The 22,500-nt window shown below is 43.8% G+C and overlaps 1 protein-coding gene across 2 annotated transcripts in view; it reads left to right on the forward strand.

The window, feature by feature from the left end:
- Window positions 1–22,500, forward strand: part of LOC143117461 (phosphatidylinositol 3-kinase regulatory subunit gamma-like) — a 75,509-nt gene that overhangs the window by 40,149 nt on the left and 12,860 nt on the right. For both annotated transcript variants that reach the window (XM_076279206.1, XM_076279207.1), the window contains exons 8-14: window positions 8,434–8,533; window positions 9,571–9,669; window positions 9,807–9,987; window positions 11,387–11,512; window positions 15,339–15,481; window positions 21,994–22,170; window positions 22,429–22,500. In XM_076279206.1, coding sequence (XP_076135321.1) covers window positions 8,434–8,533; window positions 9,571–9,669; window positions 9,807–9,987; window positions 11,387–11,512; window positions 15,339–15,481; window positions 21,994–22,170; window positions 22,429–22,500 — 898 coding nt within the window. The remainder of the gene's footprint in view (window positions 1–8,433; window positions 8,534–9,570; window positions 9,670–9,806; window positions 9,988–11,386; window positions 11,513–15,338; window positions 15,482–21,993; window positions 22,171–22,428) is intronic.

Genomic DNA, 22,500 nt, shown 5'->3' on the forward strand with positions numbered 1-22,500 from the left:
GTTGGAGACAGGTTCCGGATGTTGCGGCGGAACGTGACCATCGGCTGAGGAGCCGGAGGCTGTTCTGTCAGGCTGACGTTGAACCGGATGAAGAAGTGGTCAGAAAGATGGAGAGGCGTCACCGTGAGGGTGTCTGTGCTGCAGTTCCGAGTGAAGATTAAGTCAAGCTCTTTGCCAGCTTTGTGTGTCGGTGGGCTTTGAACCAGTTTGAGGTCAAAGGAGTGGATCAGGGCCAGAAAGTCCGCTGAGCCTGGGGCCTCTAAGTGGATGTTGATATCGCCGAGAAGAAGAAGCGGACAGTCATGCTCAGGGATGGAGGACAGCAGAGTGTCAAGTTCATCCAAAAAGTCGCCTAGTTGGCCTGGAGGGCGGTAGATGACCAGCACGTAGAGTTTTGCTGGGGCGATCACTGTGATGGCATGGAATTCGAATGAGACATATTTGTTTGAAGGCAGTAGCGGGGTGAATTTCCATTTGTTGGAGATCAGCAGGCCCGTCCCACCTCCTCGTCCAGATGGACGAGGGGTGTGGGATAGTGTAAGGTTAGTGGAGAGTGCAGCCGGGGTGGCTGTGTTCTCTGGTTTGATCCAAGTCTCAGTGAGAGCAAGGAGTTCCAACGAAAGATGGTTGGCATAGCCAGCTATGAAATCCGTTTTGTTGACTGCGGATTGACAGTTCCACAAGCCCATGGAGAAAGAGGTTTCTGTAGGTGAGGACCGTTTAAGTTGCTGTAGGTTAAGGCGATTTCTGCCCCTTTTGGCATGATGCCGTTTTCTGCGATGGCCGGTGATAACAGATATGGTGGAATGGCACATTTTTGCCTTTGTCGGCGCCTGTGCTCGGTGAACTTGCACAGGTAAACTTGCTTGTCTTGACCGCGTCCGTCTTAAACGAGGACGCCTGAAACGAGGGCTGACGCTTACGCTGACGCTTCAGCAACAGCCTCTATTGTTATGCTGACAGGAATTGCCTGCAGCTGTCCTCGTGTCTCACTAATGATGAATCAGCGTAGACCGCCCTCTGACGTTCGCACAGCTTAGATTGTTCAAAAGGGTGTTAATTACTGTCAACTGAAAGTCCGCTCGCTCACACCGACCGAAACTCGCAGTTTCAAGTAGCCTCCTCCCTCAGCTGTTTCCAAACGCCCAGAGTCCAATTGTAAACAATTGGAGAGGATTTGCCAGTAGTAGCCTATGTGTTCTTCCTTTCTCTCTCCCAACTCACTGCAGTTGTTGTCTGATTACCTGAGAGGTGCTCCGATATTATAAGGAGCTAGTCACGTCTGATCCCGCCCTCTGACGTTCGCACAGCTTAGATTGTTCAAAAGGGTGTTAATTACTGTCAACTGAAAGTCCGCTCGCTCACACCGACCGAAACTCGCAGTTTCAAGTAGCCTCCTCCCTCAGCTGTTTCCAAACGCCCAGAGTCCAATTGTAAACAATTGGAGAGGATTTGCCAGTAGTAGCCTATGTGTTCTTCCTTTCTCTCTCCCAACTCACTGCAGTTGTTGTCTATGCGGAGGTTCGTCAAACGGAGGTCCGACCCTTCGGGTGATTCAGATATGATGCTAACTACTGTTGTCACGATACCAAAATTATGACTTCGATACGATACCTGCCATAAATATCACGATGCTCGATACTAAAACGATACTACGGCGAAATCCTAAGATATCTGGAGAAGAAAGGACTCATACCTCCTCCAAGTGTATTGAGTCATTTGTGTTGAATTTGGTGCACTTTTGTAGTGTGTAGGTCAATTCTGGGTTCTAAACTTCCTACATAATTATTATTTTTTTATAGTCAGTAAAATAGTAGGCCTACTTTGTGTGATTAAGTCCTTTATTGTTTGTTATAGTTCATTTACATTGTGTTGTGGCAATAAAGTAGCTTTAAATAGCCAAACTAGGCTAGATCAAGGTCAGTGTTAAAATTACTGCATGCAAATCACTGAATGCTATGCAGAGGGGCCTAATCTTTAGGCCATCTGATGTACAGTATAGGCTACCAGTATAGCCTTCCCGTGTTCATGGGATTTCTTTGACAGTTGCAAAGGGGAAAATGTGAGGATAGTCTTCTTTGTGCCCAGTGTACAAGTACGACGTTCCAACCACTCAGGTCTTCGTCAGATAGGCCTACACCATTACCTGTTGCAATATATCTGTGTGCATTCCTACATTACGTCTATTTCTTTGATAACATGATTTGCTACCACGTACTGTAACAATAAGCCGCTATTATTATTAGGACTCAACACGCTTTGGTGGTGTTATGCTGTGGGCTTTAATTAGCGCATTTCGGGTAGCCTATCCTACATCTGGGCAATAATTATTGAACAAATTGCAGTCTACATGCCATGACAAATATTACCAGTAGTAGGCTGCTACTGACCGAACATGAAATAGATCGTTTACAAGTTATGGTAATGTTATTCTGGCGTGAACATTGCGCTTTCATCACGTTAGCACCCTATGATTACAGCTCGTTATGTCTCGTCAAAATGATTACAGCTCTGTCTCGTCAAAATTCATTGATGAAGGAAGGTTCGCTTTATCCCAGAGAACCATACTCGTTTCACTTAGGCTAGACTAAAACATAAGAGAAGAACTTGGCACTAACCATGTAGTCGTGTTTTCTATAGCATATTCGTTAACCTGTCGTTCTTTGAACTCTTTAAAAATGTTGGGATATATCTGCGAGGTGTTTAGCCAAGTTCCATGCGTAGCCTACTGCTTTTAAATGACTTTGTGTACCTGATGGCTTGCCTTCACGCGATGTATCCGAAATAGTTGCAGATTTCACTGCACCTTTTGTTTTATCCACAAGGCCTAGAACTGTCGGCAAAGAACTATGTTGACGTTGGCTGCGCACTCACTCACTCAGAGCTGCCTGCTTGACACGCCCACTTGCCTAGATGCGTGCAAGGAGCAGTGGGAGCAGCAGTTGACACAGACACAGAACGTTATTATTTTAATAAAGTATCGATTCTAAAAACGTCTGAAATCGTATCGTTTTTTGCGTGAAGGCATCGCGATACCTTTTTAGTATCGATACACCGTGCAACACTAATGCTAACCTGCGGACCTTATACTGACCTTATACTGACCTATGTGTGAACGACATACACGCACATTACAGAATCTCTGTGTGGTTGTCGAGTGAGGGGTGGGGGGGCTTGCAGAGTTCGCAAGAGGCGAGATATGATGCAGAATATATGCGGCCGCTGTCACAGCTGCTAGCCTACTGTTTTTGTTTACAACAGACAGCATGGAGGCTAAAAGAAAATCTATTGTGCGTAGGCTAATACTGTTTTTGTTTACAACAGACAGCATGGAGGCTAAAAGAAAATCTATTGTGCGTAGGCTAATACTGTTTTTGTTTACAACAGACAGCATGGAGGCTAAAAGAAAATCTATTGTGCGTAGGCTAATACTTGTTTTGTTTACAACAGACAGCATGGAGGCTAAAAGAAAATCTATTGTGCGTAGGCTAATACTTGTTTTGTTTTCAACAGACAGCATGGAGGCTAAAAGAAAATCTATTGTGCGTAGGCTAATACTGTTTTTGTTTACAACAGACAGCATGGAGGCTAAAAGAAAATCTATTGTGCGTAGGCTAATACTTGTTTTGTTTACAACAGACAGCATGGAGGCTAACATGGGGTCAGTCTGTTTGTGACGCACAGACAGCCTTGTAGCCTATTTTGCTTAGGCCTCACTTTTAACGACAGTAGGTTGTGAGTGTATGTTGACAAAAAATAACCATACAATTAAAATAGTCAACTTAAAACTTTGCTATAAAATATTATTAATTTATAGCACAAAACCATAACCAGTAGGCCTACCAGAACCTCGCATATTAGCGTCATGATTTGTGTGCGTCTATTTGGCAAGGCCACTAGCTGTCATGGATGCGTTGTTGCTAAAGGAAGGCAAGGCAGGTGTCAAAAGTTAAAAAATAAATGGAGATGGGCAGGGGGGAGAACTAACAAGCCATGGTGTAAAGAAATTAAAGTGCCAGGGGTTTGCTTTTGCGCGGTTCGCTGCAAGAAAATTGTTTATGGATGCAATAGGAAAACGTTTTAGCACGCCACCAATCAGAAGACCGCCATAAGGTTAACGTTCGTGCACTTCAGGACATCTTCCCTACCTGGTGCAACTAGCCACCACGACAGAGGTAGGCTACGTTTATCTATGGCTGACCGTTTTTACGTTTAGAAAGTAGGCTACGCATGTTCTTTCATAGCGCAACACGACCTGTCCCTCACCATATCGCAACCTCTTGTCAACCTTATACAATCTGTTGCTGAAGACAAAATCATTGTCGTTATCAAATGCGCAGACCTCCTGCATGAGCACACACAGACTGAGAGACTGCTCATTGGAAAACTGAGTTGTCTGCAACTCAAAATTACCATGTTTTCATTAAATGCGGATGAGGCAACAAATGGAAATATAAACAATATCTAGAATGTTCTGATTCGTTACTTTGATGAGGAAATGGGAAGTCTTGCAAACTTGATTTTATAGATTTTACTTGGTGTTGAATTGCATATTAACAAGAAAAAAATCTCCCCTTTAAACACTTTTGGCCTGAAGTAATTCAATAAGAGTGTGTTAAAGCCTTTCTACAATATTGCTGCAGTAGAAAAGAACAGCAATGGCTAATCAGCAATGGTCAGGGATGGTACTAAAATATATTTTTGTTCATCAGGAAAACTCAATCTCAATCAAGAACATTCAATTCGCCTTATTCACATGGCGGCCATTGGCGGCTAAAACGAGGCTACAGGGTACACAAACCATAGGATTGTTATGTTCTATGCATTCACCTGTAGGTGGCATTAATTATATAGTAAGTGTAGCCTGTAGCCTCGTTTTGGTTTAAACACTGGCCGCCGTGTGAATAAGGCGAATACTCCCTTTACTTTGCTGTTTGTATCTTTTTGTACATTAAAAACCAATAGGTCGCGACCGCAAAAGGGGTGCTATCTCTATAGGTAGATATGAACAACGTATGACTTATGGCCTGAAAAAAGTTCAGTCAAACGATTTTCTTTCACTTTAATCCCTGGGCTAAAAGAAAATCTATTGTGCGTAGGCTAATACTTGAAGTAGCCTAGTCACGTAAGTGCGCATACAGTAACATACAGTAACATACAGTATAAATTACTTGGCTACGGAACCCAAATCTTGTTTGCGTTGGAGAGAGCATGCACGAACTTGCAGCCTTTATGGTACCAGCCAATTCAGTAACTCAAGACTTCAAGTCCATCATATACAACGTTTTTAAACAACAAACAAAATACTAACATAACGGTGAAGTGGTTCGTTTTTTCATGGTTTATTTTTCCAAAAGCATCCTCTCCCCCCATCCCATCCCCTCCCCTGTTCCAATGGCAGGTGCCTTTTGTGGATAGGCACACTACAGTCCATCAAACGTGTGCCTGCATTTCGTTGAGTGGCAGCCTAAATTACATGTGTTTGCCCAGAATCAGTGTTTGCATATTTAAAATGTTTAATACACTCCTTGCAACACTGCATTTCAGTCGTTGCTTTTACCAAAAGAGATAGGCTACGCATTCCGAAAGAGATAGGCTACGCATTCCAGTTATGTATCCACCTGTGGCCTGCAGCCTATAGGCTACGCATTCCAGTTATGTATCCACCTGTGGCCTGCAGCCTATGTATATATATATATGTATATGTATGTACCTCCAAACTCCAAATCGGCTCTCAGGTTATTAGAACACAATTTGCCTATTATGTATCAACACTCAATAACAGTTATAATGTGATGTGTTCATCACAACATTTCTTCTCTATTATGTATCAACACTCAATAACAGTTATAATGTGATGTGTTCATCACAACATTTCTTCTCTATTATGTATCAACACTCAATAACAGTTATAATGTGATGTGTTCATCACAACATTTCTTCTCTATTATGTATCAACACTCAATAACAGTTATAATGTGATGTGTTCATCACAACATTTATTCTCTATTATGTATCAACACTCAATAACAGTTATAATGTGATGTGTTCATCACAACATTTCTTCTCTATCAATTTGACAACTCAACTGGCCGCTTACTTACGAGACTCAGTGGCTGTGCTCCTCTTTTGTGTGCTCCTGCAAACTAGTCCAATACTGTATGTGCGTTTACGTAAGGAGCTTGGAGCAACCAATACTGTATGTGCCTATTGCATTTACGTAAGGAGCTTGGAGCAACCAATACTGTATGTGCCTATTGCATTTACGTAAGGAGCTTGGAGCAACCAATACTGTATGTGCCTATTGCATTTACGTAAGGAGCTTGGAGCAACCAATACTGTATGTGCCTACTGCATTTACGTAAGGAGCTTGGAGCAACCAATACTGTATGTGCCTATTGCATTTACGTAAGGAGCTTGGAGCAACCAATACTGTATGTGCCTATTGCATTTACGTAAGGAGCTTGGAGCAACCAATACTGTATGTGCCTACTGCATTTACGTAAGGAGCTTGGAGCAACCAATACTGTATGTGCCTATTGCATTTACGTAAGGAGCTTGGAGCAACCAATACTGTATGTGCGTTTACGTAAGGAGCTTGGAGCAACCAATACTGTATGTGCCTATTGCATTTACGTAAGGAGCTTGGAGCAACCAATACTGTATGTGCCTATTGCGTTTATGTAAGGAGCTTGGAGCAACCAATACTGTATGTGCCTATTGCGTTTACATAAGGAGCTTGGAGCAACCAATACTGTATGTGCGTTTACGTAAGGAGCTTGGAGCAACCAATACTGTATGTGCCTATTGCATTTACGTAAAGAGTTGTGGACAAATGTGGAGTTTGGGTTTTCTTCGATTTCATTTTCTCTGGCTAGACATGATTTATTCTCAACAGATATCGGGCTCAGCAGTGAGGTCATGAGAAGGCTATCAATGAACAGAAAACCGACCGTGTTGGCTAACATAATTTATGAAATACTCCTGTTATTGTGGACAACAAAGTCGTTGTAGCCTACTGCCTTTTCAGCGGTTTCTGCTTATGATGATTTGGTCTTTTGAATTCCTTCAACGTACATCAACGTGTCATCAACGTACATCAACGTGTCATCAACGTGTCTCTTGCCGTTCCCTTCATGTGTTCCATCACGACGCTGTCTGCCCTCATGGACAGTAGCTCCGTGATGTCTGCCCTCATGGACAGTAGCTCCGTGATGTCTGCCCTCATGGACAGTAGCTCTGTGATGTCTTCGTCTTTCCAGGTCGGCATTCTTGAAGATTTTCTGGACAGCACTATGCCACTCCATCATGACCCAGGCATTTAAGGGCTCCCGCCACATGGACGCACGAAAGAAACGTCATCGACACGCCCTCACGTGGTGTGAATCTTAACCGCATGGTTTTCGCTTCGTTCAGACCCTGCTCATTTACATAATGTCCAGAGGAAATACTAGGAGGGGAGCAGTAGAACAGCCGGCTAAATTCGGACTTCCATATGACCGTTTATGTTGTTCAGATATACGGCCCAACCTCCGGTCTTAGACGTATGTCTGAAAGCCCTAACAAACACACACACACACAATAAACACAGACAAACACACACACAAACTCACAAACTATATATATATAAATTTGGTCTCTGCATTTATCTCAATCTGTGAATTAGTGAAACACACACAGCACACAGTGAACACACAGTAAGGTGAAGCACACACACACTAACCCGGAGCAGTGAGCTGCCTGCTACATTGGCGCTCCAGTGCCACTTTTAAGATCACTGTAGGGTCGTCGACTGTATTGTCGGTTTTGGGGTCAAATGGCCTTTTGAATGAGAGTGCTGGGGTCACTACTATGATCGCTCTTTATCACGATTTTTAAAACACTAAGAAGGCTCGACACAACATGAAACTTTGCTCAAAGTATCACCAGGGTCTCTACACATGAACTCCAGCATTGAGAACATTGTTTGTGCACACAGAGTTTTCTAAAAGAAAGGTTTTGAACTCTGCCTGTGAACTGTCAGCAACGTGAATGCAGCTTTATACCTTTATACCCAGAGACCAAGCTAATGCAGATAACTAAAAGTCTCTGCATCCATTCACATTGGTTTCCTATGTAGATTGTGATGATGCGTTCACTGTGATGGTGCGTTCACATTGGTTTCCTATGTAGATTGTGATGGTGCGTTCACATTGGTTTCCTATGTACAGTAGATTCTATTGATGCATGTTTTTATTGCCCTGAATGTATCTGATTAGTCTGCCCACTTCTCTTCTCTCATGTGATTGGTCTGCCCACTTGTCTCTCATGTGATTGGTCTGCCCACTTGTCTCTCATGTGATTGGTCTGCCCACTTATCTTCTCTCATGTGATTGGTCTGCCCACTTATCTTCTCTCATGTGATTGGTCTGCCGACTTGTCTCCATGTGCCAGCTTTGCCACCCAAACCCTCCAAAGCTGCCCGGATGCCCTCCGTAACCGATAGCGACAGCAAGCCAGCCGACGCCGAGTGGTACTGGGGAGACATTTCCAGGTGTGTGTGTGTGTGTGTGTGTGTGTGTGTGTGTGTGTGTGTCTTAACTCATTGAATGCCAAGCTGTTTTCGGAAGCTTTGTCCTAGAGTGCCAGCAATTTAGACCATTGTTGATGATTTTTGTACAGCCACAGCATATTCTGTGTTATAGCTATGAACATATACAATGGCTCGTTTAAAAGGTGAGACTTTAAGCTCTCAGTGGGTGCAAACCGTGTATTTCTACACGCCTCTGTTCCTGAGAAATCCCAAGCTAAACAGTGGCTAGTTTTCATCAAAATCGCTGTTTTTTTCTAGAAATGGAGATATAACGTCTTTCATGAAATATGAAGTGTTGCCTGTAAACTTTCCGGGAAGTGATCAGCGAGACCTGGCGAGACTGCCACTTAGTGATAGACCCACGAAAATGGCCTGGTTTTGACCTGACGTGCATGCGTCACTGATTTGACCCAAAGCGGAAACTAAGTTATGATAAAATGTCCAGATTGTGCGTTTTCATGAGTTTTCGATCGTCATATAATTCATTTCCATTCATCACAGAGTTCCCCAAATCACATATAAGGTGTGTTAGAGTGTCTAGTTTTGTCATTTAAAAAAAAAGCTAAAAACGTAATATTACGTTTTTGGCACTCAACGCGTTAATGTGTTCATGTGTATTTTGGTATGTTCCAGCTATTTGAGTGTGTGTATTGCAGTGTGTGTGTGTGTATTAATATGTGTGTTTATAGAGTGTGTTTGTAATATGTGTGTTTATAGAGTGTTTGTGTGTGTGTGTGTGTGTGTGTATTAATATGTGTGTTTATAGAGTGTGTGTGTGTGTGTGTGTGTGTGTGTGTATTAATATGTGTGTTTATAGAGTGTGTTTGTAATATGTGTGTTTATAGAGTGTTTGTGTGTGTGTGTGTATTAATATGTGTGTTTATAGAGTGTGTGTGTGTGTGTGTGTGTGTGTATTAATATGTGTGTTTATAGAGTGTGTTTGTGTGTATTAATATGTGTGTTTATAGAGTGTGTTTGTGTGTGTGTGTGTGTTTCAGGGAGGAGGTGAATGAAAAGATGCGGGATATGCCAGATGGAACCTTCCTAGTGCGAGATGCCTCCAGTAAAGTACAGGGGGAGTACACACTCACACTCAGGTACACACACACTCACACTCAGGTACACACACACACACTCAGGTACACACTCACACACACACACACACATTTATTCTCAGAGCCATGCACATACCAGTTTTGATTGATCTATTCCACTGTGTCCTGCCCTCTTCCAGGAAGGGAGGCAACAACCGCCTGATAAAGATCTTCCAGAGGGGGGGTCGCTACGGTTTCTCCGAACCCCTGACCTTCTCCTCAGTGGTGGAGCTGATCCAGCACTACCACCACGAGTCCCTCGCCCAGTACAACAGCAAACTGGACACTCGACTACTCTACCCAGTCTCCAAACACCAGCAGGTACACACACAAACATACACATATACACACACAGCACACACACACACACACACACATACATACGTACACACCCACACACACACACACACACACATATACACACACAACACACAACACACACATACACACACACACACACACACACACACACACACACATACACACATATCACACAAGTCCTTACACTTTGTATGTAAGCTGGATGGAATATTAACCTGGAATCTTTTGTTTCTGCCTGTATAAATCAACCTTCCTTTAAGCATCCCTCCTCCTCCTCATCCCTCCTCCTCCTCATCCCTCCTCCTCCTCATCCCTCCTCCTCTCACATCTCTCCTCTCACATCCCTCCTCCTCATCATCCCTCCTCCTCTCACATCCCTCCTCCTCCTCATCCCTCCTCCTCTCACATCCCTCCTCCTCTCACATCCCTCCTCCTCCTCATCCCTCCTCCTCCCACATCCCTCCTCCTCTCACATCCCTCCTCCTCCTCATCCCTCCTCCTCCTCATCCCTCCTCCTCTCACATCCCTCCTCCTCCTCATCCCTCCTCCTCTCACATCCCTCCTCCTCCTCATCCCTCCTCCTCCTCATCCCTCCTCCTCTCACATCCCTCCTCCTCATCCCTCCTCCTCCTCTTACATCCCTCCTCCTCTCACATCCCTCCTCCTCATCCCTCCTCCTCTCACATCCCTCCTCCTCCTCATCCCTCCTCCTCCTCATCCCTCCTCCTCATCCCTCCTCCTCCTCATCCCTCCTCCTCTCACATCCCTCCTCCTCTCACATCTCTCCTCTCACATCCCTCCTCCTCTCACATCTCTCCTCTCACATCCCTCCTCCTCATCCCTCCTCCTCTCACATCCCTCCTCCTCATCCCTCCTCCTCTCACATCCCTCCTCCTCTCACATCCCTCCTCCTCCTCATCCCTCCTCCTCATCCCTCCTCCTCTCACATCCCTCCTCCTCCTCATCCCTCCTCCTCTCACATCCCTCCTCCTCTCACATCTCTCCTCTCACATCCCTCCTCCTCATCCCTCCTCCTCCTCATCCCTCCTCCTCTCACATCCCTCCTCCTCTCACACCCCTCCTCCTCTCACATTCCTCCTCCTCTCACATCCCTCCTCTCACATCCCTCCTTCTCTCACATCCCTCCTCCTCCTCATCCCTCCTCCTCATCCCTCCTCCTCTCTCATCCCTCCTCCTCTCACATCTCTCCTCTCACATCCCTCCTCCTCTCACATCCCTCCTCCTCCTCATCCCTCCTCCTCTTACATCTCTCCTCTCACATCTCTCCTCTCACATCCCTCCTCCTCTCACATCCCTCCTCCTCCTCATCCCTCCTCCTCTCACATCCCTCCTCCTCTCACATCTCTCCTCTCATGCGCCTCCTCTGATTCTCTGACAGGATTCTCTGGTGAAGGAGGACACCATAGAGGCGGTGGGAGAGCAGCTCAGAGTTTATCATGAGCAGTACCAGGAGAAGAGCCGAGATTACGACTCTCTATATGAGGAATACACACGCACCTCTCAGGTAAAAACACACACTCACACACACTCACACACACTCACACACGCACCTCTCAGGTAAAAACACACGCTCACACACACTCACACACGCTCACACACGCACCTCTCAGGTAAAAACACACGCTCACACACACTCACACACACACCTCTCAGGTAAAAACACACGCTCACACACACTCACACACACTCACACACGCACCTCTCAGGTAAAAACACACGCTCACACACACTCACACACGCACCTCTCAGGTAAAAACACACGCTCACACACACTCACACACACTCACACACGCACCTCTCAGGTAAAAACACACATTCACACACACTCACACACGCACCTCTCAGGTAAAAACACACGCTCACACACACTCACACACACTCACACACGCACCTCTCAGGTAAAATCACACGCTCACACACACCTCTTAGGTAAAAGCACACACTCACACACCTCTCAGGTAAAAACACACGCTCACTCACGCCTCTCAGGTAAAAACACACTCACACACACCTCTCAGGTAAAAACACACGCTCACACACACTCGCACTCTCACACACGCTTACACACACCTCTCAGGTAAAAACACACACTCACACACACTCACACACACCTCTCAGTAGGGCTGTAACGATTTACGATTCGAAACCGAAATCGCGACATTCATATCCACGATACTGTGTCGCGGTGTGAAAAGGCAGAATCGCGACACACCCTTTCTAGTGTTTCACGCAGTGCAAAAGCAACCCACAACTCCCGCTTTACTTATCGGTAGCCTACGTTGTCCAAAAACAAATAAACAAATAAATAATAATTTCATACCTCTCCTTGCTTTCATTGTAGACTATGTGTGCAACTTTACCAAACAGTATAGAACCCCCTCCAGGGCTCCAGACTAACTTTGCACTGGTTGCACTGGTGCGCCTAACTTTTTTTCTTAGGTGCACCAACACAAAAGTTAGGTGCACCCAAATGTTCAACCACATCGCATTTAACACCGCAGCAGGTTCACTTTTTTCCCTTAATTACTGTCCTATATAGGTTGTCCTATGACTTATGATTTACAATTCTACAAGAAAAGTAACTTAATGAAGTGTTGGTGCTTAAAGTGCTTCACTGAGCTGAAATCGCATATGCCCTGCCCTCTCCTTGCCCCGCTCTCTCTCGCGCTCCCTCCCTCTCACTCTCCCTCCCTCTCCTGCTCAATGAACACGCGCGACTTAAATAAAACATTCACAATCGTGAAAGCAAGGACGTACAGTATAGACGACTAGCTAAATTACTATTAAATCCGCTTAGCATCATTACCATGCTGCACATATTTGTTTAAAACTCTTGCACTGAAGTTGACTGATCATCTCAATACCAACGTTTCCCAAAAGGGCCTGTCCCAAGGAGAACAAGTATTACCTTGAAACTTAAACACACATGGGGAAACTGAACAGTCCAATCAGTAGACTATGATAGGCTAAGCTATATGCTACTTTGTTTACAATATTTCCAGGCTTCAACCAGACAGCTGAATTAAAGAGGTAGAGTTGTAATAAAAAATAGTAGGCCTAGGCTATAGGCTAATCTGCATAAAGTGTGCTGTCATAAATATCAGTCATTCAGAAAAATATTTTTATATCAGGATATAAAATAATAGATATATTATATTGTAATCCTCTGGTGTTCTAAGGGAGGCTATTAAAATGTTATTTAATAAAATGTCTAGCCCCCCCCCCCCCCAAAAAAAAAAAGAAAAAAAAAAAGAAAAATCGAGATTGGTATGGAACCGTGTGGGTCAAAAATCGTGATACAAACCGAATCGTGAGGTTGGTGTATCGTTACAGCCCTACCTCTCAGGTAAAAACACACGCTCACACACACCTCTCAGGTAAAAACACACACTCACACACACTCATAAGCTCACACATTCACACACACACTGACCTCTCAGGTAAAAACACACGCTCACACACACTCACACTCACCTCTCAGGTAAAAACACACACTCACACACACCTCTCAGGTAAAAACACACGCTCACACACACCCACACACGCTCACACACACCTCTCAGGTAAAAACACACGCTCACGCGCGCTCACACACACCTCTCAGGTAAAAACACACACTCACACACACTCATACGCTCACTAGGGCTGGGACAACGCGTCGACGTAATCGATGACGTCGACGCAAAAAATACGTCGACGCAAAATATGAGCGTCGATTCGTCGAGCATAACGTGTGCTGCTAAATATTTTTCATTTTACACCTTCAGTGTTTTCCATACGTTGACTAATCTGTGGCTGGGCACCACGAAATCAAAACCGGCCACCACACATTGATGTTCTATGTTGTAGGCCTGCTATTTAAATTAAAGATAAGATAAAATTATTTAATTGAGCTGCACTTGCCACTTACTCACACAGTCTTTCCTCGCCCCGCCCGCTCTCTCTCGTAACGAGCCCGCTGCTCCTCCTCTGCATGTGCATTTAACAAAATATTCACGATTGTTGAAGGATTGTTGTTGCCACATAGAAGCACTGCATAGAACATAGTGGGCTACATTGCTATTAAATCCGCTTAGCATCGTGACCATGCTGCGCAAATTTGTTCAAAACCGCTGCATTAAAGTTAAAGTAAACTCTGCTAAGGTCTTATCACAACATAGTACATTGAGGATACTAAACGAAGTTAAGTTACAGTATGCAATCAAGCAGTAGCCTTATCTCAAAGCTAACGTTAGAATACTGTTTGGATGTCAAGTTTAGCATGCTTACTTGCAGCTGCTTGTATTACTCATGCAGAGCTCATTTTATTGACTCTGTTTGCAAAATCCAGATGGAAATGGAAAAGTGTTTTCCAAGACTCAAAAGTGCTTGTCCAAAGGAGAAGTACAAACTGTTATTTGAACTACGTTATGAATTGCATCCACACATGATTCCCACACGAACGTCTTAAAATGACTAACTGAAACTTTATTGAATGCTACCTCTAACTAAGAATACATTACTTTGCACTTGTAGTTACTTGCACTTCAGTCTTTTATTTTGGAATCTTAAGAGCAATAAACATATATTGCAATGTTAAATAATTCATGTTTTTTCATTCAGATATGTAAATAAACATGTATAAGTTGCTATTAGTGAATTAATGGGGAGATAATCGATAATCGAATCGAATCGAAATCGAATCGGACTGAAAAAATGAATCGTTAGATTAATCGATGCATCGAAAAAATAATCGCTAGATTGATCGTTTAAAAAATAATCGTTTATCCCAGCCCTAACGCTCACACATTCACACACACTCACCTCTCAGGTAAAAACACACGCTCACACACACTCACATGCACCTCTCAGGTAAAAACACACGCTCACACACACTCACACATGCCTCTCAGGTAAAAAAACACACTCATACGCTCACACATTCACACACACTCACACACACTCACCTCTCAGGTAAAAACACACGCTCACACACAATCACACACACTCACACGCTCACACATTCACACACACTCACACACGCGCTCACACACGCTCACACACACTCACACGCTCACACATTCACACACAATCACACACTCACACACACCTCTCAGGTAAAAACACACGCTCACACACACTCACACACGCTCACACGCACCTCTCAGGTAAAAACACACGCTCACTCACTCACACTCACACAAGTAAAGCGTGCGTAAACACTGATTTATAATAGTTTATGGAGCCTATAAGCTTCACTGAGATAATGTAAAACATGAACATAGCAAAAACACACACACACACACACACACACTGCTGTTTTAAATGAGTGTGTGTGTCCCATGTCTCAGGAGCTGCAGATGAAGCGAACAGCCATCGAGGCGTTCAACGAGACTATCAGGATCTTCGAGGAGCAGTTTGAGACGCAGGAACGCTACGGGAGAGAATACATGGAGAAGTTCAGCAGAGAGGGCAACGACCAGGAGGTGCAGAGGTGCGGTACACACACACACGCACACATACACACACACACACACACACACACACACACACACACACACACACACACACACACACACGCACACATACAGTGGGCAGTGCTATTCAGTATAAGTATAGTATACAGTGGGCATTGCTATTCAGTATAAGTATAGTATACAGTGGGCATTGCTTCGATTTGGCCAGCTTCCCTCGCGGTCCGCGCGCGGGATCACACGGTATCACGCGACTTTAATTTGTATTTTTCCAGTGACGCTGCAACGACGCTGCAATAACCCAAACAACCGGCAGATGTCTCTTGTGAGCAGGGTGTCTCGTAAAAAGAAATGGAGCCTGGAAAACCCTACACAGACTTCACTACAGACTTTAGCAGACTGGTTTAGAAATAATTTAATAGCCAGAAATATGCCTGCCCTAACCTAATAAAGAAATATTTGGTTAACTGCGAGTGAATCCCGTTTGCAGCCGTAGAAGAAAAGCAGGACAAATTAAACATTCCGGTTTTCTCCGAGTGCAACGATGATAGACAGACATCATTTGGACAAACTATAGAGCATATTAACCTCCGTTGCTCAGCCAAATGCCTTCCTATTACGTCCTGTTATCACGGAGTTACAGGAGATAAACGATTTTTGACGGTCACAAGTTTACTTCATTAGCGTTTATTTTTTTGATTATTAAAGAGTGTTTTTCATTTAAAGGTTTGACTCCGTGCTTATTCAGTAGAGCATTTAGTGCTCTCCCCAATCCCAGACGTTCACATTGCATGTTTGTTTGTAATGGATGCAACCGCGAGATACGCTTGTCATCGGATACCGTGGGTGTTTCGTCACTCGAGCACCCACGGAAAACATTGAGCACCCACGTGTGCCAGCTTACAGTCCCGGCTAAATTTACATTAATTTAAAATCAAACATCGCAGTTGATGTTAAATTCAGCATATCTCATAATGTGATTGGCTATGTTGCTGTCAATCCCCTACTCCATATACTAACCACCAATGAGAGCGTCTCTCGTATGAAAATTCCTGACACTTCTCACCTGAAGAATTAACGCAAGGCTTTGTCGGGTCTTCAGCCCCGAATGTTTAAAATGTATATAGCCCTGAATATCATTTTAAAAGTAGTCTGACAAAGCTTATTGTTTTGTGACACAGCTAAACACTGGTACCTCATAGAACGTCTATAACATAGCCTAGGTGGTCGCAACTCACAAAAGTAAAGCAGATAGAAAGAACTCACGCAAATCTAGCCTACAACACGCAGACAGCTTCATGCACAGGGAAGAGAGAGCGCGCGCACAGGTGTTTTATGATTGTTGGCTTCTGATGGTATCTTGCTAATTCACTGAACTGCATTAGGTGACACAAATGGTATTGCCTTTATCTTATAACTCCTTGTCTGAGCGACTACCAGGCCTATGGTTTTTAAAAGTCAAATGTTCCCTGACAAAGACATTCGAAAATTAAGAATGTTTATTGACTTGAAAAATACGCTAATTTTTGAAAACTCCCTTCATTCAACCCTTGAAGACATCGCGGTCTGGTGCGCTATGTAGATCGTTTCTCGTACCATTTAATTTCTCAGAATTTAAGTCTACTAGGCCTACAATAACGTCATCACCAAATTTCACTTTTATTTTTAGTTGATCAACCACAAAGAGTAGCATAGGCCTACTGTGCACAGTGCACTGACGACCGTAGCAGCCCAAGGTAACCAGTTGTTGTAAATGAAGGGCAACCACTTGTTTCAGATAGCCTGGACAACATGTTACCTGGGTGTTGCCTACGTTATTAATTGATGGTAGCCTACAATAGTTAATTGTATCACATAACAGCCAGGTATTAGTTGGCTCAAGGAGTAGGGAATCAGGCTGGAGAGAGTCACGCGTGTGTTGCTTTTGCGGGATCGCCTAAAACAACTTTTTTGTGGTGGAGGTGGAGAAACCAGAAGGCACACATCACCGGAACGATTTTAAGGCTATTTCGCATAGGCTACTCAATGGTGCTATTTCACACGCATTACAGTGACCCCCACTCACCGGGGTTAGGTGGAAGGTGTTAATAGACGATTGGCGTAGCCTACAGTGGACTAGGGCTGTCAAAATTGCTCAAAAATGACGTTCGAATATCCCCTCTAAAATAAACACATGTATTTGAATATATTGGAATATCTAGGCTATATTATTTGCGCATTATGTCAGTGACGCGCATCATGTCATCTGTTTTTAACTTTTTGAAAACTTTTGAATGAACTGAAAGAAGATAAATATTTTTTGTTAGTTTTGGAAGTTTATTTTTACGTAGCCTACAATGGCCAGTTCCGACAAAGCCGAAATTACTCTTTTTGAAACAATGAGTGAGCAGGCCGTGCGTTTGTATGGTTATATTGCTTGACAGGGGGTATCCCAAGCAGCTTTCAGCCATAAGGCTACTTTGAGAACATTTCCTTATTCACCCAACACTGATATTCAAAATGTTAAAACTATTTCGGTATTTCGGCATAGCCTATAAGCAGTTTAATTAAATGTAATGTTAGTTGTAAACAAACGGGCTACTTGGTGAGGCTTGGCCTCACAGATGCGCTAGTGCCTTAAATGGCAAGAAAAATCTTCACGTTGGCTGGGGGGCAGGGGGGACAATCAGACATTTGTTCCCAAGAGTCTATGAATTGTTAATCCGGCCCTGCCCCCAACGAACGCAACGTTCCACCTCTGAGACAGCTTAAAAGAAGTCGAGAGGACTCCTAACTCACTAAGACCTTCTTACTGTAGGCTGCGCAAACCACAGGCCTTTTTTTTTTGGGCAAGCCTGCATTCGAGTCAAGGCCTTCTGTTGAAGAATTTTATATAAATCCTGCGCTAACAGTAATCCTCCTACCCCCCGCTACCACAGCTGTGGATAGTGTGGCATGCTCACGCGTTATGTCTCCTTCTTGCAAACTAGGCCTATAGCCCAACCATTTACGTCTTCAAAAAATAACAACTTGCCAGATATGCCTTCATATCTTTGGGCTTCATTCAGCATTTTGTTCTTCCACTGGAAATTACTCTTCTGCATTTGCTGTCTGCTGCATCCTTTCTGTTTGTATTGTTTAGAAAACGTCTTTACGACGTCTTGAGTTAATGCATTAAACATTGTTTGCTGGTAACCAGCCACAAATAGCCTACAGATTCTTGCGTGCGTACATTCTCTATTCTCTCCAAAATGTGCCCGTTCTATAGGCTGGCCAAGTGTGTAATTCTGCGGCATAAAGCAGATGTATTTGTTTATTGTACAGAAAAATAAAAATAACCTGTCAAGCAGTCAATTGACTACATTGCAGTCAATAAGTAGGGCAAATTAATACACGAAACCAAAACGTGGGTCATAGTTGTCTAAGCCTCTGCTGTGAGGCCAAACCCATGAACAAAGACGCATTGATATCTGCAATAGAGTTTTTTTTGGCGAAACAAACTCACAGCCGAACGAGTCATAGCACTGAAGGGAGAGGCAACTGGCATGTGATCTCCCCACGGGCCAATGGATGTACAAGTTTTCTCCTGTGCCTACGATAATTAATCCAGTGTTTTGTCAAGTTGCAAAATGCTATTCGTTTTAACGAATTTTTATGATAGTATGTATAGGCTACTATCTTAATTGCTTTATACTCAATACTTGACCAATGGCTATTGCATCTGTCTATTGAAAGTGAGAATGTGGCAAGTGATCTACTGCAGTGTTTCCCAAACTTTTTTTCTGGGGACCCACTTTTAAAAAATGACAGACCATCACGACCCATTTCACTTCAAATCTACCCTGCAACCACCAATATTGTTTTAGGCCACAGGTTCTTCAACTTTTCTATGCCTCCCCCAACCATACATTGCTATAACACAGTTGTGTTGTATTTTAAGCACCATCACCGTGAAAAGTTGGAAATGACTACTGAAAAGATACGTTTTAATGCACATCCGAAAGTTTGGAGAAATTCTCGCATGTTGCGCATTCGTCAGCATAGTAAGCTGTTCCTGTATTTCTAAAAAAATGTTGTAGGCTACGTTGCGTTGCAGACAAATGGGTCCATGACACGGTGGACGTCAATTCCGATGTAAATAGCAAATAAGTCAAGTCGTTATATTGTATTGTTGTATTATATTATATTGTATAGTTGTTATATCAGAACAAGAGGCTTTTGCGCAATAGCCGGAAGAATGTGCCTTTACTTTGGAGTTAGCGAGGTAGAAAACGAGAGAAATATTGTTTAAAATGTCCATTTAAATTGTAGCCTAATAAAATGCACTGTCATGCATTTTAAATCAGAAATAAGAATGTGAGGAGATTGCTTAACTTTAAAGATGCATCTACAATCAAAACTATCTACATTCAAATTGAATGTCCTTATGTCCGGTCAGCACGGTCACTAGATTTTAATCGGTAAAGTTGAGGAGCTGGTATCTGTTAATGTTCGTGCAAATAGGCGGATTCATGTCCCATGCAGTTTGCAACTGCGAGGTACATCAAGTACATGGCAGGCGCCCCACAGAACGGTTTCATTTTGAGAGGTAGATATCCATGCTCAGGCTCCCCTCTGCGATGCGTTCATCCCCCAGTTTCAGAGCTTTTATGACAAAACCGTGACTCTGGTAGTTAACAAACTACATCCTAATAGAAAACTGTTAGCTTTCTGGTATCAAATGACAAATGGTATCAGTTAGGCCTATAACACAACATAAATTGTGCTGGCGACCCAAATAAAATCTCCTGCGACCCACCTGTGGGTCGCGACCCAGACTTTGGGAAACACTGATCTACTGTATAGTCTTCATAAAATAAAATAAACAGATTGCTAATGGCCTACAAGCTGATCTGGGGTGCGTTTCCCGTAGCCTACAACTACGGAGGTTAGCTTTTTACTAACACGATGCATTGTTCAACTAACCAACATGTAAGTTACGACTGTTTCCCAAAACTGTCGTACTTACATAGTACTTTGTAAGGTTGGACCATGATAGTTTCCAAACTTCAGTAGTCTGGACTAAGGTGGTTAATGACGTTTAGTAGCACGTGAACAGGCACCTGCACATACTTCTGTGGCGCATTGCGTTAAGGCCGGCAGATGACAGCCGCCGTTGCGCAGCAGTTATCAGTCCCCTGTCCAAGAGTTCGAATCAACAATATTCACATCGTTGTTTACCTAAGTTTATCTTTTGTGCAGATCATATTATCAAAATCAGAATCAACCCTCTTGGCCTGGTTTGCGTAAACTAACAAGGAATCCCCCCCCCCATGAAAATCAAAGACTACATATTCTCAACTGACTCGTCAAAAAGTGTGCACCACCTTATTATTATCTGCAGGTGTGTGACTTTGACTTTTTTTTTACTTTGACTTTGGCTGCAAATTGACTTTTAATTGATGTATTTTCTGCCTTGGGCATTTTAAAATACGGATGTATGGTGGTTAGAAGTGTAAATATCAATTAGAAACCTAAATATATAATTATTAATTTGCAAACAAATAACTGGCGTCAGTGACGTCTTTGACATGAAGATCCCTGGAACTATGCTTCTACTAGCATTCTACCACAGGTCGAGAGGTGTAGTTGTAACTACACAACTTTACGATAGTGGTTGCGAACGTTCGTTGATACTATGGTTTTGGGAAACACTAACGTAGTGTAACGATGCATTGGACTATGTAAGTTCCACCACCATAGTTCAAACTATCGTTTGGGAAACAGTTTTGTCGTACTTACATAGTTTCAACCATGTTAGTTGCTAACGTAGTTATTACCCATACCCAAGTAGCCTAAATCGAGGTAATGTTTAATTATGCATGATTTATTTTGTTATTGAATTCGTAGGCTGGGATTCCTCTCGAAAACAATAATGTTTAATGGTAGCCTCCTTATTTTTCAGAAGGGGCGGCAGGCAGGCTACTGACAGAGCGATGTACAGTGGCAGAGCGACGCACAGTGGCTGAAAGTGGTACTAAAGCTTCACGCAGCTTCACGCCTCGTAATGCGCGACTGAAGTGGCCGTTTGAAAGCAACGTCCACTGTACACACACACATACACACACACACATGCACACACACGCACGCACACACACGCACGCACACACACTCACACATACACGCACGCACGCACACACACACATACGCACGCACGCACGCACACCTATGCCACACACTCACACATACATGCACGCACGCACACACACTCACACATACACCCACGCACGCACACACACTCACACATACACACACTCACACATACACGCACGCACACGCACACACACTCACACATACACGCACGCACGCACACACACTCACACATTCACACACTCACACATACACGCACGCACACGCACACACACTCACACATGCACGCGCGCACACGCGCGCGTGTGTGTGTGTGTCAGGATCCAGAGTAACTCTGAGAAGCTTCATTGGTGCATTACGGAGACAGACATATTTGCGTGTGTGCGTGCGTGCGTACGTGCGTGTGTGTGCATGTGTGTGTCAGGATCCAGAGTAACTCTGAGAAGCTTCATTTGCGTGTTATGGAGATCCACGACAGCAAGCAGAGGCTGGAGCAGGACCTACAGCAGCAGGCAGCAGAGAACCGTGAGACTGACCGCAGGGTGAACAGCCTCAAGCCTGACCTCTTGCAGCTCCGCAAGATGCGAGACCAGTACCTGCTGTAAGACACACACACACACACACACACACACACGCACGCGCACACACATACACACACCTGTCTTTTATCAGAGGCAGCTCAGCATTATTTCATATCGCAAACAGCTGTTGTCTGTGTTCTCAGGCAAGGCTGTTAGCAATTAGCTTGTTTGCTAGTCTTTGACAAAAACCCTGTTATATCTATATTGCATCAAGTTGATTTATCCACCTGACAGTAGGCTACGTGTGTGTGTGTGTGTGTGTGTGTATGTGATTTCAGTTGGCTCACACAAAAAGGCACCAAGCAGAAGAAAATCAACGAGTGGTTGGGCATCAGGAACGACACAGAAGA

Source organism: Alosa pseudoharengus, unplaced genomic scaffold, assembly GCF_046254945.1.
Source record: "Alosa pseudoharengus isolate Yale_2024_CS ecotype anadromous, Long Island Sound unplaced genomic scaffold, YU_APseudo_1.1 YU_APseudo_1.1_scf_11, whole genome shotgun sequence".
NCBI classification, from domain to species: domain Eukaryota; kingdom Metazoa; phylum Chordata; class Actinopteri; order Clupeiformes; family Clupeidae; genus Alosa; species Alosa pseudoharengus.